The sequence below is a fragment of the Aotus nancymaae genome, unplaced genomic scaffold, assembly GCF_030222135.1.
Source record: "Aotus nancymaae isolate 86718 unplaced genomic scaffold, 86718_ANA_hifiasm-v0.15.2.pri h1tg000019l, whole genome shotgun sequence".
Classification (NCBI taxonomy): Eukaryota; Metazoa; Chordata; class Mammalia; order Primates; family Aotidae; genus Aotus; species Aotus nancymaae.
Genome location: NW_026988431.1, coordinates 42,792,571 through 42,809,192, shown reverse-complemented (window position 1 = coordinate 42,809,192; position 16,622 = coordinate 42,792,571). Strand labels below are relative to the sequence as shown.

Genomic DNA, 16,622 nt, shown 5'->3' with positions numbered 1-16,622 from the left:
TGGAAGGAAAGCTATACTGATCTAACCAAGATATTTTGTTTTTCTCATCCACCAGTCCCTTTCTTAGTCCTTTCTGTATCCCTTGCAATTTGAACAAAGCTTGGTGAATAGTGAGCACACAAAAAGCACGCTGGGTGAAAGGCAGATATATAAAGAGCGTAAAGTCAGGACATTTTAACAAACATATCAAGCTCTAAATATAAGCCCCCTTGGTAGTTTTCTCTTTAACCTTCTCTCTCCACTGTTGGATGAAATTTGCCACGTTCAATTCCAGTCCCCACCCCAACTTCCTTCTTAAAACAGGGTCAGGGTTAAGCCTTCAGTGCTTTAATCCAGAGGAAAATGACTTATTTTAAAAAGTAGCGAAAAACACCGGATTCCTTTGGCACAGGATGAAGACTAGCTCAGCTCTTCAGTCGTTGATCATCGTCTATTGTTCTCCAAACAGTAAACCACTATTTCACACTGAGATTGTTGGCTGCGGGTATATTCCAATTCCCTGGCTCCTCATGAATATGAAGTGAAGGGCTCTGACCCTGAAAGTGGTAGGTAACCTCAAAAAAAAAAAAAAGAAAGAAAGAAATGGTCAGGTAGGAAGAAGAAAAATAGACTTTCTGTGACTGTATGCTCTTGAAATCTCCCGCAGGTTCTAAGCAGGGCAAAATGGGGTCTCGAAAGTGTGGAAGCTGCCTAAGTTGTCTGCTGATTCCGCTTGCACTTTGGAGTATAATTGTGAACATATTATTGTATTTCCCAAATGGGCAAACTTCCTATGCATCCAGCAATAAACTCACCAACTACGTGTGGTATTTTGAAGGAATCTGTTTCTCAGGCGTCATGGTAAGTGTGACTTTGGAGACTTGGGAGAGAAGGGGGAGTTGTTGTTGAGACTTACCTTGAACCTAGTAAAAATAATGAATACTGGAAAAATCATTCTGCTAATCTTGGGTGTAGGATTTGAAAGATGGAGGGGAGGAAGGGGCAGGTGATCTGCTAGGATTTGGGACATAGCTTTATTTTCAATAAGCTGCTCAACAGTGCAGCTTCGGTAATGCAGGAAGTCAGTCCTAATGAAAGTTTGTGGGACACTGACTTGTAAAAATAGTATGTTCTCATGAACCCTGCATATCAACTTAAGCTATTTGATCTTCAGTGGCATTACTGTTTTCTAGAACAGATTTTCTGTCTTTGCTCATGTTTTTCTAGCTTGAAGGGGCATTAGGATAGCATGAAAAAAAACAGAGACTTGGATATTCAGACAAACCTGCATGTAAATCTAAGCTCTGTCATTTGTGCCATAAGACCTTTGGCAAGTTACTCAGTATCTTTGAGCCTTAGTGTTCTAATGTGAAAAATGTGAATAATGGCATTTACTTTTCAAGATAAAAAGTATATATAGATAAAGTACCGAGGAGAGAGACTGACATGCAGTAGATAGCCAGTGACTGTTGTAATTATATGATTATTAAAGAATGAGCTGTGTCATCATTAAATAGTCCCACATTGAGACCCTCATAACGGAGGGAGTGTTTGAACAGTAAATTGAATTATCAATGGTAATCCATGAACACTTTCCTGATGACTTTGTGCTCTTTAAAAATAAAAAAACTGATAGTAAATCATGTTGGCAACTCAGAGGAAAAGACACTTTTCCTGGTCAAGTCATTTCTAAAAATAACACATTATGGACTGTAAGCTAATCAGACCACCAATAATGTAGAGGAGATGTAGAAATTATTTCTACATCTTTGTGGGGTGTTTATTATATTTTAATAGCTATGTTGTAAAGCAGTTTTCATTTATTCATTTTGCACATTAAATTAATAAACTTTAAAATATTAATATCCACTGTTATTGAAGTTGCTATGAAATAAGCACACAACTAATGTTGGCTGAACTACCAAGTAATGTCAGTCTTTTGGGGGAGAGTTTGGTATGACATACCAAGATCTATGAAAATGCTTATGTCCTTTGACTCAGTAATCATACCTCTCATCATTTATTCTGAAGAAATCACCCAAAATAAGGAAAGAGCTATGTGTACATATGTTTGTGGCTGCATTGGTATAATAGCAAATAACTAGAAGAAGTATCTTACAGAGAAGTAGCTAAATAAATTATGGTACATTCACTTCAAACAATGGTGAAAATTATAATTATGAAGATGTAACAACCTGGAAAATGCACATTATTTCATATTAAGTGAAAAAAGACACAACAAAGTTGTGGGTAAATTACTATTGCAGCTGTGTCAAATATACATATGTGGGAAAACACCAGAAATAAATACACGAAGACACACGAGGGTGGTGGAATTGTGTGTAATTTACTTCCATTATTCTTGACTCTTCTGCACTGCAGTTACATTTTGAAATGAAAAAAAGAAGACAGTTTCGACAGTTGATGCCTGAGCAGTAAGACTACAGGGTCTAGGTCTAATTATCTCTATCAATATTGTAATGAAGCTGGTTAGTATGCTTTGGCCTTATCTCATCATTGTTTCCCTCAATATGCAATTGTAATAAATAGAAGAGTTGCATGACATAAATAAGATTAGGCCAGAATTTATTTCAATCTGTGAGAACTAACAAGTTTGAAAGGAGAGGAATATAGGACACTTTTGCTTATGTTCCATGTAAAAATTAAAACTAGGAAAAGAAACCTGTTCTCTATTTCTTTTCATTTTCCAGGAAATATTAAAATATATTACCATAACTGCATCAAATCCTTTTAGGAGAAAGGAGAAGAATATAGATAAATAATTAAATGAACCAAAAAATTAACAAAAGCTGAAGAAATTTGGAAACTAGAAATGTTGGCTATGAAGAGTAAAATAATAATGAACTCAGCTGTAAAATTCAGTCCTGAATAGTAAGACTAAAAAAATGGGTGGAGAATTTCCCATAAGCAATTCATGGTCCATGATCTAGCCTAACCAGAAATTATAATGGTAAAGAAATTCATGTTCTAGCTCTAGCCTTTTGCCTAAAATACAAAAAAAAAAAAAAAAAAAAAAAAAAAAAAAAAAAGAAAGAAAGAAAAAAGAAAGAAAGAAAAGAAAATAGAATTCATCGAATTCTTCCACTTTGTTGACTTGATACAGACAAAACACACTGAAACAATTTTTTAAACCTGAAATGGTTTGAATGCATGGGGAAATTGAACTCACTTTAAAGAGATATGGTTTCCGATTATCTGGGCCTCTCACCTCCATTCCCGGAGGACGGTAAATGAAGAGAGGCTAGCAAACTACAAAGTCTGGTGAATGATTTTCCTTGGGTCTCTACAACTGAGTCATTGAGAAAGGCAGGGTGGTATTCTCATGTCCATACCATTTACTTCTCCTTAATCATTAGCTTTCGATGGTTGGTAACCATGATAATAATAGCTAACATTTATCAGTCACTTACTATGAGTCAACCACTATACTCAAAACGTCACATATATTACCTCATAACAACCTCTTGATAACATTTCATAGAGAAGGAGTCTTAAATTTACACAGCTGGAAAGTGGCAGAGCTTGGATTCAAACCCAGATCTACCTGACCCCAGAATCTATTCTTGAAGTCACTGTCCTCTGATTATAAGCACAAATGTAAACTAGCATTTCATTGCTAACATTTTATCTCTTCCCTCCTACAGATGCTTATAGTAACAACAGTTCTTCTGGTACTGGAGAATAATAACAAATATAAATGTTGCCAGAGTGAAAACTGCAGGAAAAAATATGTGGTAAGAGCAATGGTTTTTTTGAGGACGGTTGAGTTGGCTCCGACTTTCTTTCCTGTCACTCGGAAACACAAAAATATTGACAGTATTGTACCCTCACTACTGTACCTATCAGAACAGAGAAGAGTTTACTGCCAAGATTATCTTCCGTTTTGCTTAGTCTTTCCTCTACATTTGTTCTACTGATGCTCTTTTGGAAAATCAGGATTTAAAGATACATAAAATTAGGAAGTAATACTTTTTCCTAACTGAGTTTCTGTTAGTCTATTTTTTCTTTATAAACTTTATTAAGGGATAATTTACATATAATAAATGGCATCCATTAAAATGATGCAATATCATGAATTTTAACTGTTGACTACACCCATGAAACCACCATCGAAGTCAAGATAACAGAGTATTTCTGACAACCTCAAAAGATTAACCTTTGATTTACTTTTTGTCATTATAGATTAGTTTGTATTTTATATATGTGGAATCATACAGTATTTGTCTTTTTTATCTGGCTTTTTTCATCCAGGATAATAATTTTTAGATTCATCCATGTTGTTGGGTGTATGTAATGTGCATTTTTTAAATTGGCACTTTAAAAATAATTGAAATAGTATCAAAAATAATTAAAATAGTGAGAATAATGCAAACAGATTTTCTCTTTTTTCTTGTTTTCTTTTTTCTTTATTTTTTTTTCTTTTCTTTTTTTGAGATGGAGTCTCCCTCTGTTACCCAGGCTGGAGTGCAGTGGCACAATCTCGGCACAATCTCGGCACACTGCAAACTCCACCTCCCGGGTTCAAGCAATGCTCCTGCCTCAGCCTCCCGAGTAGCTGGGACTACAGGTGCACGCCATCACGCCAGGCTAATTTTTGTATTTTTAGTACAGACAGGGTTTTGCTGTGTTAGCCAGGATGGTCTCAATCTCCTGACCTTGTGATCAGCCCTCCTTGACGTCCCAAAGTGCTGAGATTACAGGCGTGAGCCCCCATGCCCGAACACAACTAAATTTTTTAAGCCAGGACACAGGGAGGGGAGCATCACCAACTGGGTGGGATCTGTTGGCAGGAGCTAGGAAAGAGACAGCAGGGGGTGGGGAGGGATAACATGGGGAGAAATGCCAGATATAAGTGATGGGGGGATGGAGGCTGCAAACCACATTGCCATGTATGTACCTATGCAACAATCCTGCATGATCTATACATGTATCCCAGAACCTAAAGTGCAATAAAAAAGTCATTAAAAAAAAAAAAAGAATAGAAGTCTTAATTAAAATGTCCCCCAGAAGCCACATGTGTGAAATAAATGAATGAAATGAATCTGGTAGGCATCAGAGCACAATTTCCACCCAAGGAGGAGAAGGAGCTGCTATTCAAATCCAGCCAGTTGTAGCCATGATGAAGTAGGCAATCATTCTCAGTTTTCAGTAGAAACTATAAATATGGATTTCTGTGTAAAACTTTTCAATTGTAAAATATTGGCAGTTAATCTTCATTTAAACCAAACAAAGTGCATCTTGCAGGAAAATTTGAGTCTGCATCAGTTTGTAACTTCCGAAATGTAATGAAAGTTGATTCACTTATTGGCTGTTATCTGCTATGGCCTGCACGTGTTCCTCCAAAATTCACGTGGAAACCTAATTCTTACCGTGGTGGTATTAAAAGGTGGGACATTTTTGGATGTGACTAAGTTATGATGGCTGTTCCCTCATGAATGAGGCTGGTGCCCTTATAAAAGGGGTTGAGGGGAGCACTCTTAAACCCCTTGCACCATGAGAGGACACATAGAAGGTGCTATCTATGAGGAATGGGCCCTCGCCAGACACTGAATCTGCCAGTGATCTTGGACTTTCCAGACTCCAGAAGTGTAAATAATACAATTGTGTTGTTAATTACTCAGTCTAAGGTTTTTTTTTTGTTATAGCAGCAGGAACTAAGGCACTATCCATTCCTACATGGAGTCTGGTTTTCTGCCAAAATTCTTGGACAATTATTCCTGGAAAGCAAATATTGGCTAAATAAGGGCACTTGGAATCATAACTAATATTTTATTATATTTTATTTTTGAAATTACCCCGTTACATAGTTGCTATTCCTGTCAACATCATCTACAGTTTATAGAAAATAAAACTATGATTCAGATTCTTCCAAAACACATTTTGGGCATATCACTTCCTTGCTCAAAAATCAATTACAATACTTGTTTAAAAAACAGTTTCTGGTTGGGTACAGCGGCTTATGCCTGTAATCCCAGCACTTTGGGAGGCCAAGGTGGGCAGATCACTTGAGGTCAGGAGTTTGAGACCAGCCTGGCCAACATGGTGAAACCCCGTCTCTACTAAAAATACAAAAATTAGCTAGGGAGCCTGTAATCCCAGCTACTTAGGAGGCTGAGGGAGGGGAATCGCTTGAACCCAAGAGTTGGAGGTTTAGTGAGCCAAGATTGGGCCACTGCACTCCAGCCTGGGCGACAGAGTGAGACTGCATCTCAAAACAACAACAAAGAAAAAAAACAACAAAACCCCAGCTTCTTCCAGGTTTAATGAAGGATAAGCTCAAAATGAACCTAGAACATCTTGTGCCAGAAAGCAAGAACATGTTCAAAGAATGGCAGGAGTGTGTCAAAGGGCATAGGAGTTGACCTACAGGGATATTCCCACGGGCCAAATTTGGACCATCTTTACATCTAAAAGTATAATAGCATTTATGGATTACAGTTCAGTGAATTAGAAGATCCATGAGTCCAGATAACATAAAGAGAGGCAAAGGAGAGTGAAATGGAAACGGAAGTTGTTCTGTGCAGAAAAATGGTAACATAAACGGAGAGAAATGATAGCATTACGAAAGCACCACATTGGAACCCCAGTGATCACTGGTGATCAGTGAATATGAGGATCTCAGTGGATGCTAAATCCATTAGTTGAAATGTTATTAAGAAACAGAATATGACACTGTCTCAAAGCATTACGTTGGCAGTTATTTACTAATTGCAAGTGAAAAATGTACCTTTCTAGGGGAGAGATTTGAAGGACATCTTTAACCAAGAGATCAAACTTAGCACCACCCTAGCATGAGAGGCCCACAATGTACACCACACCTATTAAGTATACTCGCTAAAATTTTTGAATTCAATTGTGAGAAAATAATCAGAAAAGCCCAGAATATGAGATATTCTACAAGACAACTGTCTGGGATTCTTTAAAAATGTTGAACAGCCCAAGAAACAAAAAGGAAGACTAATATAAATTAAACTAAAGAGATATAATCTTGTACATAAACCTTTATTGGATCCTGTACAAAAACGTTTAAAGTTACAAAATAATAGAATATTTTTATTCTTAGAAGATGTATGCTGATATATTTAGGAGTGAAATATCATAATGTCTGCAACCTACTTTCAAATGGCTCAGTAACAAAAGCATTTAATAAATACACAGGTGTATATATATGAACAGGTGTATATATATACTTTGCATGAGTATGTACACACACAGAAGGGAGAAAGCACAAATAAATATGGTAAAATATTCACTTAGGTGATTCTAGGTAAAGGGTATGTAGGGATTTATTGTACTATACTTTCAAATTTTTTGTAGATTTGAAATTTTTTAAATAAAAGGTTGTGGGGAGGGAAGCCCCTTGCCCAGAAGGATAAAGTCCAGATTCCTTGATCTGGCAATCAAGGCCAGCTCTGGCCTGGATCTACCAAGCTGTACTCACTTTTTAAGCTACTCAAGGGCATAACTGTGTCCTGTCAACCTTGTTTCCCCAGCATTAGTACCATGTCAATCTGTCTTCAGAACCTTTCTCCTCACTCATCTGAATAAACCCCTCTTAGATTAAACGTATTTTCTCACAGCTCTGCTTGCACTGATCTGCCTGTGAATATCACCCATTCTCTCTACTCAAATGAAAACAGCCCCCTCCATCAATTCTACCCTCACTTGAATATGTGTATAAATATTGAGGTTACACCCGATATTTTCCTTTATAGTCTTGTAAATATATTAAGATATCTTTATAAGAGGAAAGCAGAGGTCATGGCTTGTAATTCTTAGAGAACCCACTCTACCTAGAAAATAGCAGGTCTTCAATAAATAGTTATGGGTTGATTGATCACATCCTTCACTGCATTTTTATAAGAGGCAATCATTATTTTAATATCAAAATTCCAAAAAGAAAAAATAAATTTAGTAAATTACCTACTTACCTCTGTGTGGTGCCAAACAAAGGATTATTTAAAAACTTATTTTTAAGATCAAATAGGTTTGGATTACTTTTGTTTTTATTTGTATATGGGCATTTAGTATTGCACAGACTGCATGAGCTTGGATGAATAGGGGAATGTAGCTTTCTGATAATTTATCCACAATATCCCCTTGTCGCATTCTATGGCACTAACCTGCTGCTATATTTTAATTTAGACACTGCTGTCAATTATCTTTTCTTCCATTGGAATTGCTTTTTCTGGATACTGCCTGGTCATCTCTGCCTTGGGTCTTGTCCAGGGCCCATATTGCCGCACCCTTGATGGCTGGGAGTATGCTTTTGAAGGCACTGCTGGACGGTAAGGAATAATTCCCCAAGCCAAGGAGATCAGAAAATCAGAAATACCTGGCCTCATGCCCATGCTCACACTTATTTTCAATGATTACTTTGGGGTTCCATGTGGCTGTTTTAGTGCAGAATGTTCCCATTAGTTTACCAATATCCAGACCAATTTGTTCTTGTATGGATCTTTGTTTAGATTTTTTTCTTCAGTCTTTTAATACCATTTTCATTCAATGTCTTGAGGCTGTCATGGAGATATCCGAATGAAAGATGTGTTCTCCTATACTTCAGATTAAAGTTGTGTGATTACTATGGTCTGGTAACAGCTGGAGCTTATGGACTGGGTGGTTACAGCAACTCAATTTTGTTTTAGGCCAGGTTGGACGTGTGGTTTGTTACAAGTGTGAAAGGGCTTAAGGAGGAGAGAAACCATGGTGCTCTTGAACAGTGCCACTCAGGGCTGTAGTAGGAGGCATGATAAAGAGAATCAGGCAGGGTGAGCAGGGAAATACAGTCTGAGATCTAGGAACGTGATTAGGTACAGGAGTTTGTGGAATTAGCAGAGCTTATGCAGCTTATACTGGAGAAGGATCTAAAGAGGTAGCCTTGCTCAGAAGGCTAGCAATTCAGTCATGAGCCTCGCAACCCAATCCTGGATCTCAGAATGCCTCACACTGGCCTTGTGCTGGGTGTATTGGGTTCCCGGCACCAGATGCAGATTAGGAGGTAGTAGGACCCAGAAAGAAATACAGGAGAGGTCCATTGAATCTCTCCTTGTTTTTAGCCTGTGCTCAGAATTCTAATGGCGTAAAATGAGGCAGTGTTTGTACCATTCGCTGGGGGAAGTTATATTTTCTTCTCAACTCTCCATGATTGGCTTTATTTGTTTAAGGCCCGTGTCTATCTGAGGTCTTACATGTGCATCTAGGCCTGCATGGCGGAGCTGCTTCTGTGCCTATAGCTGCCTTCATTCGGAAGATTTTACATGGTGCCACATACCATGACCTCTTTTAATAAACATGACTCTCCCACAGGTCAGGAAAACCTAGACAATAACTTCAGACCTTCCTGAGCAATTGGAGGAGACACTCTTGTGGGATTGACGGAGCTCAGTAAAGAGGACTCTAATATAGAAATTCCCACTGGGTGCAAAAGACCCCTTTTTAACACCATCGGCCCCTGAACTTTTTCTTACTCAAAACCAAAACCTTCCTCTTTTTTTTTGAGACAGAGTTTCATTCTTGTTGGCCTTGTTGGAGTGCAATGGTGCGATCTCGGTGACTTCCACCTCCCGAGTTCAAGCAATTCTCCTACCTCAGCTTTCTGAGTAGCTGGGATTACAGGCATGCACCACCACACATTGCTAATTCTGTATTTTTAGTAGAGACAGGGTTTCTCCATATTGGTCAGGCTGGTCTAGAACCCCTGACCTCAGGTGATCCGCCTGCCTCAGCCTCCCAAAGTGCTGGGATTACAGGTGTGAGCCACTGCACCAGGCCAAAACCACCCCTTTTAAGTCACGACTCTCTAGGCTGCCCGTATGCCCCTCCATTACTCCCTTAAGCTGCCTCAGAGGCTTTTCTTCACCTGTTTCCATCTATATAAAAATGTTTCAAGATGAAACATTGATTGGAGGCACCACAGGGAAGCCAAGTCTCTGGTCCCCTCAAGAAGTTTCCAAGGCTTGACAAATACAGGGTGGAGCAGGTGTTAATACTGAATTGTCATATCAGTTATTCATTTGTGCATTTATTCAGCAAATATTCATTGAGCACTGACTAGGTCTCCAGGCCTCGCGATAAGTGCTGGAGCATCAGAGGTAAATCACACAGAGTCCTTTCCCTCCAGGAACTCATACAGACCTGACAGAACATTCTACTAAGATGCAAACCTTAAGGTGAATGAACATTGCCCTTGGAGCACAGGTGTTTGATGGTTATAGATCGAAATTTAAGTCCCTCCCTCCTACTTATAAAACTACACGACCTTAGTCAAGTATCTGTCTATCTCTGAGCTTCTGTAAATTGGAAACAAGAATCACTTCTATCTCATAGAATTTAGAATTAAATGGAAGTAATGCACAAATATGATGTGATAAATTCTCAGGTTTTATTATTAACAGATGACATTCCCCACCTGCCAGGTAGCTGACAGATTTAGTCACTGACATGGTGGTTGGTGAGGATCCTGAATTTGCTTTCATCCAACACTTACTGATCTTTACAATTTGTCAAGCACGACCTTAGAGTTTAGAGCTGGCCCTTCAGAGATGAGCAAAACATGGTCAGTGCTCTCAGAGTACAGTCTGCTAAGGGAATAAAAATAGTTGCAGATACAGATGCAGCCACAAATAGATACACAGATACAGATAGAATTACAACAAATGAAGTCAATGCTGTCATAGAGTCATAGAGCTGTGTGTGGAGGTAGTGGAGGGAGTGGGTGTCAGGGCAAGCTTCTCTGTTCCTCCCCAACCCTGCCAGAGCACTTATGCCTTTCTGCAGTTTACAAGAAGGACAAACAGTACCATAGTCTGGGAGAAAAGCAGAAGCCCTACAAGTCATCTCGTTTTAAACTGCTACATGATCTGTGCAGAGCATGTACTAGGAGCACTCTAGAAAAAGGATCTGGAGGGACTGACTTCCCTAGTGGCTGAGACAGAGATAGAGGTAAATGGGATATGAGATAGGTCTAGGGAAATTTAGCAGAAAACCACTGTTATTGTACTTTACAGGTTCCAAATCATTTTTATACACTCTTACCAAATATTCACAATGACTCTAAAGTTAGATATTTTAACTCCCTTATCAAGATAAGACTCTGGAGGCCAGAAGGATCAAGTTCTTTGCTCAATATCCTACAGATCCAGGAATTCTGATTTCATATTCAGTGCTCTTTCCTATTGGAGACAAGAGCCATTTACAATATCAAGAAATTCCCAAAGTGCCTCTATTTCCTGGAGCATTAGAGAGTAGGAAATAAATAAAGGTGGGGAAAGAGTAAAAAAGAAGGAAGCAGGAAAGAAATGGAAGAAGAGAAAGAAAAATGAAGAGGAGAGGCCATGGGAGTGGTAAGGCAGGCACCGCATTTACCATAAACTAAGTGTCTAGCTCAGTGCTATGCATATGATGTGTCCAAAATGTGTATCTGAATGGTTTTTAAAACATATTAATTTGTAACTAATAACAAATTATCTATACAATTTGTTATCTATATAATTTGTTATCTGTGTATCTACATATTTTAATCATACAATAATTTCTCAAACATATAAATACCTGTAGCTTTCTTCCTTGGACCCAGTATGTAGATTTGACCATGGGTCTCTCTCAGTTTCCTTACAGATTCCAGCATATGGATTCAGTGCCTGGAACCTGCACATGTTGTGGAGTGGAACATCATTTTATTTTCCATTCTTATAACCCTCAGTGGGCTTCAAGTGATCATCTGCCTCATCAGAGTAGTCATTCAATTATCCAAGCTACTGTGTGGAAGCTATTCAGTGATCATCCAGGTAACAGATTCTCGTGGGCACCTACCTGTAGCTCATCTATATTACTCTCACTTTCGAGGATTCAATGAGTCTTGTTAAAAAGATTCTAGAATTCCATCATCCACTCCCCCCGCCCCGGATTTCTACTATCCTCATCTTTACTCAAGCTCTAATATCTCAATTTTTTTCTGATATCCCAATGTGTCTTGGCTTATCTATATGTGTTGAATCAACTCAGTAATTGTAAAATCTGCATTTCTTGTTGTATAGTAAGACTTCATAAATGTTTTGAATGAGCAATGTTTTAGTACTCTATGTAGTGATAACCCAAAGCATAAAGAAGTTTTACCATTTATCAAGAATTTCCCTGTTCATAAGATAAGCAAAGGCTCAGGACCTCATCTCATTGAAATAACTTCTCTTCTGAATGCGCTACATTCAACTACTGAACCTTTATCTTGAGTGCATAATGAGTGCTTTTGAAGAAGGGAAATATCTCTTTATCCTATTGAAGCTACTTCTACTTCATCTGCTAAAATACTAATGTTAATTTAGTTATGGTTGAAACTATTATCAATAAGTCCAGAGTGAAGAAAAATCATGAATGAGATCTCTCGTATTTTGTTTAACAACACAGGATGTGTAATACCTTTTTTAGCAATTTCAAATAGATGTTTTTCTGTTCTATCACATTTTGAATATGAAATGTAAGTTTAAGTTGCTATCTGGATTGTGGATTACTAATCAAGCCAAATTTGTAACTTTAATCACTTTGTTTTTCCTTTTTTTCTATAGCCCGGAATCATTTGAATAAGGACAAAAATGTTTTCCATTATCAAGACATGGCCGTGTATCTAAATCTTATACCACCTGTGTAGACTTGAGGACAATATTGAAATGATGGTGCTTTTTCCATTTGGTGTTTATTTGTGAAATCTGCAGTCCTCACTGCACATGCAAGTATGCCACCCTTCCTCCATTTAGAATGTTTTTTAAGTAATGTTATGTATCACATGACCCTCATGCTCTGGGCCATCAGGAACTTCAGAAATACTTATGCCCTTTGATCAGACAAATCCATTTCTAAGAATCTATATTAGGGAAGTAAATAAGAATATGAGAGAAGAATTTATGCAAATATGCATGTTGCAACATTATTTACTATTATAAACACTCCAAAATTCTAAACTTAGAGGAAGGTTTAAGAGTGGTAAATGCTGTAAATGCTTTCTGATATTAAAAAAATTAAATAAAAAATAAAGAGTGCTATGTGGTTGTAAAATCATAGCCATTACAAATGATGTTTTAAAAATTACAAATAATGCTACATCAAAAAGCAGGTTACAAATTCACATTTACAGTATAACTATTTAAAGGAAATGAAACACTAATAATCAAAATTTAGGATGAAAATTAAATCTAAGAGGAAATATAACAAATTGCCAGCTATGCTTGATTTGGGGCATTGATGATCCTTCGTCCCACTTTTCTATATTTTCCAAGATTTCTTTATTGAATATGCTTTAATGGAAATCTTTTCTAAACTCATATTTTCACTTAATTTTTTTTATTTTTCCAAACTTTAAGGCATATGCTCTTTCCACATTCCTCAACATTATCTGTAAACATCATGGAATGACACTTCCATCAACATTCAATGAGGAAGTAGTGATATAGATAAGCCAAAAAGAGTTTTATATAAGCTTATACAATCAAACTAAACTCTTGCTCTTCCTTTCTGACTCCTGATGATGAGTGTGATGGACTAGAAGAGGTAGTCTTAAAATAAGTGAGCAACTAGGGAACATGCTCAATGGGCAAGAGAAAATGACCACTGACAATTCCAGAGCTGTGTCATGGGGAGTTACCAGTATCTATATTTATTTTTAAGTAATTAAAAAGTAGGACATTTATAAACTTTCCGCCTATACATGCCATGACTTCCTCATGAACAGTAGCCACATCTTATAAATTTTTCCAGTAGGCACTCAATGTTGAATGCTCATACCAGGTTTCCTGCTTCTTGTAATTTACCCTGTTGAGCACTGCTTACATCACAGTTGCACTGGGCCTCAACATTTCTGGCATTTCCCTATTTGTCTCCTCCATGGACACTGTCAACAATGGTCTGCCAACACTTGCTCTGTGCCAAAACCAGAGAGTAGGCTGGGAGGATGTGGAACAGAATGTCTTTCTCCTTGATGTCTGCTGTGCCAACCTTTAGGTGCCAACCAAGGCGCCTCTTCACAGCCTTTGCTGAAACTAGCATCTTGAAAGCAAGCCATGCCCTCATGTTCTGGGTTCAGCTGACTGAACTGGGACAGGCCCCAGAGTCATGGACAGCCTATTGTCTTCCCAGTGGCCTCTGACTTAGCCTGGAGTAAAACACTGTACAAACAAGACTGGTGGTTATTCAAGCATCAGAATTTGAACTAGGAAGCTAAGAATGAAGCAACCTGAGCATTGCCGTAAGAAATGATTAAAAGATAAAGAAGGAAGCCAACATACAGAGAGTATCTAGTTCATCTTAATAATGGTATCATATTAAAAGGATGATATGTGAACTTCTGCTCCAAAGCTTCCTAAAACTGCCTTTGCCCACAGTGAACAGTGACAATATACACTAGGTCTGGTTTCTACTCTTGGATTTCTAGATAGTCTTTCTTCTGTCACTGTGCTGATCATTTCAGTAACCCCCACCACTAAATCAGTGCAGCTCTGTTTATTGCAACCAAAATGACCCAACCAAAGTTTCCCTTTTCTAGATGTTGGGTTGGAGGGATGCCAAGACAGATGCTTAGGCTCCAGAGTATTACACAGCTTCGTTCAATAACTCTACTTTCCAAAGAACTAAAACATGAGGTCTGAGGGACTTGGGCCAGGAGACAAATCCAAGCTACAGACACCATGTTGTACTCAGGGTGACCTCTCCCCTCTGACAGCCCAGAGTTTCTAGTAATCCCATAAGCTAGTCATATCCAGGACCATCTTGTCAAACATTCTCTCAAAGTCTCCTCAGCCCTCTTGTAAACAGACTTCTAGCAGGTCCACCTCATCAGTTTGCCAGATACTTTTGGACTGTCTATCTCTTGTTTAGATTCAGCACGGCACCATACATTGAATGGAATATTAATAGATGTTTGCCGAATGACTCCACCACAGCATTGGACACATCAGAGCTACAGCCAAATGCAGCATGATATCTCTATCAGGAAAATTAAATTTTAACACAGCCATCAAATATTCTATATTTGAAGAGTGTATGCTAATCATGTAATTTTAAGTTAAAAAAGCTGAATACAAAAAAGCTGAATATGCATGTTTTATATCCTTGTGAATTCAAAGGAAATAGGAAAAAAGAAACAACACACACACACACACACACATATACAGTTTGAGCCCAAATTTTTAATTAAGTAACCATATAATTACATGTAGACATGTATAAACCTTCAGATATGTAAAGACCAGAAAAATATTTAAAATTTAATAGTTACATTATCTGTGATCATACCACCCTGAAAATGCCTAATATTGGAAGCTTCAGCAGGGGTGGGCCAGGTTATTACTTGGATGGGAGACTAGATGCGATAGGCTGAAAAAAGAAAGCCTAAGTATACAAAGTTAATACTTAATAATTATCACCCATTGATAGGATTATGACTTATATCTCTTTTCTTTACATTGTTCAGTATTTTCAAATTTTCTTTTGAAAATGTGTTATGTACTTGAATTATTAGAAAAAATAAATGTCATTTAAAAAGGAAGTGTCCTCTAATTCTGTCTGTAAAATTCATTTAAGGAGTTTAAAATAGAAAAATATATACAGGTGTGTGTGACGGGCCTTCTCTTACCCTTTCTAGAAATAATCTTTCTACTTTTTAATTCTGAGAGAGAGTATTACCAGCTAATCCTAATTGAGAATTATTTATATTTTATGCATTTCTGCACTTATTATTTATCTACTATTTTCTATCTCATTGTTATTTTTCTAACTTCTTAAATTGAATACCTAGCTTATTGATTTTCTAAATTTCTTTTTTTTTTTAAATAAGCATTTAAGATGACATTTTTCTTTAACTACCACTTTGGCTGACTCTCATAAGCTTTAAAATGCTGCATTTTCCTTGCTCAGTTATAAATATTTTCTAGTTTTCTTTATGATTTATTTTTTTATCCATGAGTTTTTGAATGTGATTTAAAAATTCCAGGTATATAGGTTTATGTTATGTTTTCATGATTTTGAACTTAACTGTATTGTGATCATAGAAAGTGATCTGTATGATTCCAATAATTTGAAAGTTTTTAAGATTTATTTTATAATTAATTTTTATAACTGTTACATGTGATGTAAAAGTATGTGTTTTCTCCAAATATTGAGGGCAGAATTCTATATGTGTACTAATATTAGGTCAAGTTGTTAATTTTGTTCAGATCGTTAATATATTTTCTGTTTGGTTGTTTGCTTGATTTAGGGTTGCTGTGAGGAAAAATGAATATATGCAGTCATTTGTATACTTTTATTGATATGCATATCATAAAACTGTATTTGGCATGTGGATATGATTTATAGGTAGCCTACAGCATAGTGGAATAAAGATGTACTTTGGAGTCAAATTTATCGCCTTCAAATCTGGACTCTGTCTTACTAGGTGTGTGACTTTGGTCAAGTTTACTTAACCTCTCTGTGCACAATTTCTGAGTCTGTAAAACAAGAATAATAATAGGGTTCTTGTGAAGATTAATTGAGTTTGTACATGTAAAGTTCTTAGTGCCTTGGTGACTTAAATCAGAACCCAGGTGCAGTTGGAGCAGATTTGGGATGGTGGGGACTTGGAAACGCCACAAAAACAATAG

General features: G+C 37.3%; 2 protein-coding genes across 2 annotated transcripts in view; both read left to right on the top strand.

Annotated features, from left to right (window-relative positions):
• Window positions 1-352: 352 nt before the first annotated feature.
• Window positions 353-16,397, top strand: TM4SF18 (transmembrane 4 L six family member 18). Its single transcript, XM_012437036.3, has 6 exons — window positions 353-545; window positions 647-840; window positions 3,645-3,734; window positions 8,146-8,288; window positions 11,606-11,786; window positions 12,561-16,397. The coding sequence occupies exons 2-6, from the start codon at window positions 664-666 to the stop codon at window positions 12,573-12,575; spliced, it is 606 nt and encodes a 201-aa protein (XP_012292459.2). The 5' UTR covers window positions 353-545; window positions 647-663; the 3' UTR covers window positions 12,576-16,397.
• Window positions 12,657-16,622, top strand: part of LOC105706531 (ceruloplasmin-like) — a 60,845-nt gene continuing 56,879 nt past the window's right edge. The window contains exon 1 of the mRNA XM_064378789.1: window positions 12,657-12,725. The gene's annotated coding sequence lies outside the window, so the exon portion shown is untranslated. The remainder of the gene's footprint in view (window positions 12,726-16,622) is intronic.

Coding starts and splice junctions, on each gene's coding strand:
- TM4SF18 (XM_012437036.3), top strand. CDS start 664: ATGGGGTCTCGAAAGTGTGGAAGCTGCCTAAGTTGTCTGCTGATTCCG. Junction 841..3,644: donor TCTGTTTCTCAGGCGTCATG/GTAAGTGTGACT, acceptor TCCCTCCTACAG/ATGCTTATAGTAACAACAGT. Junction 3,735..8,145: donor ACTGCAGGAAAAAATATGTG/GTAAGAGCAATG, acceptor ATTTTAATTTAG/ACACTGCTGTCAATTATCTT.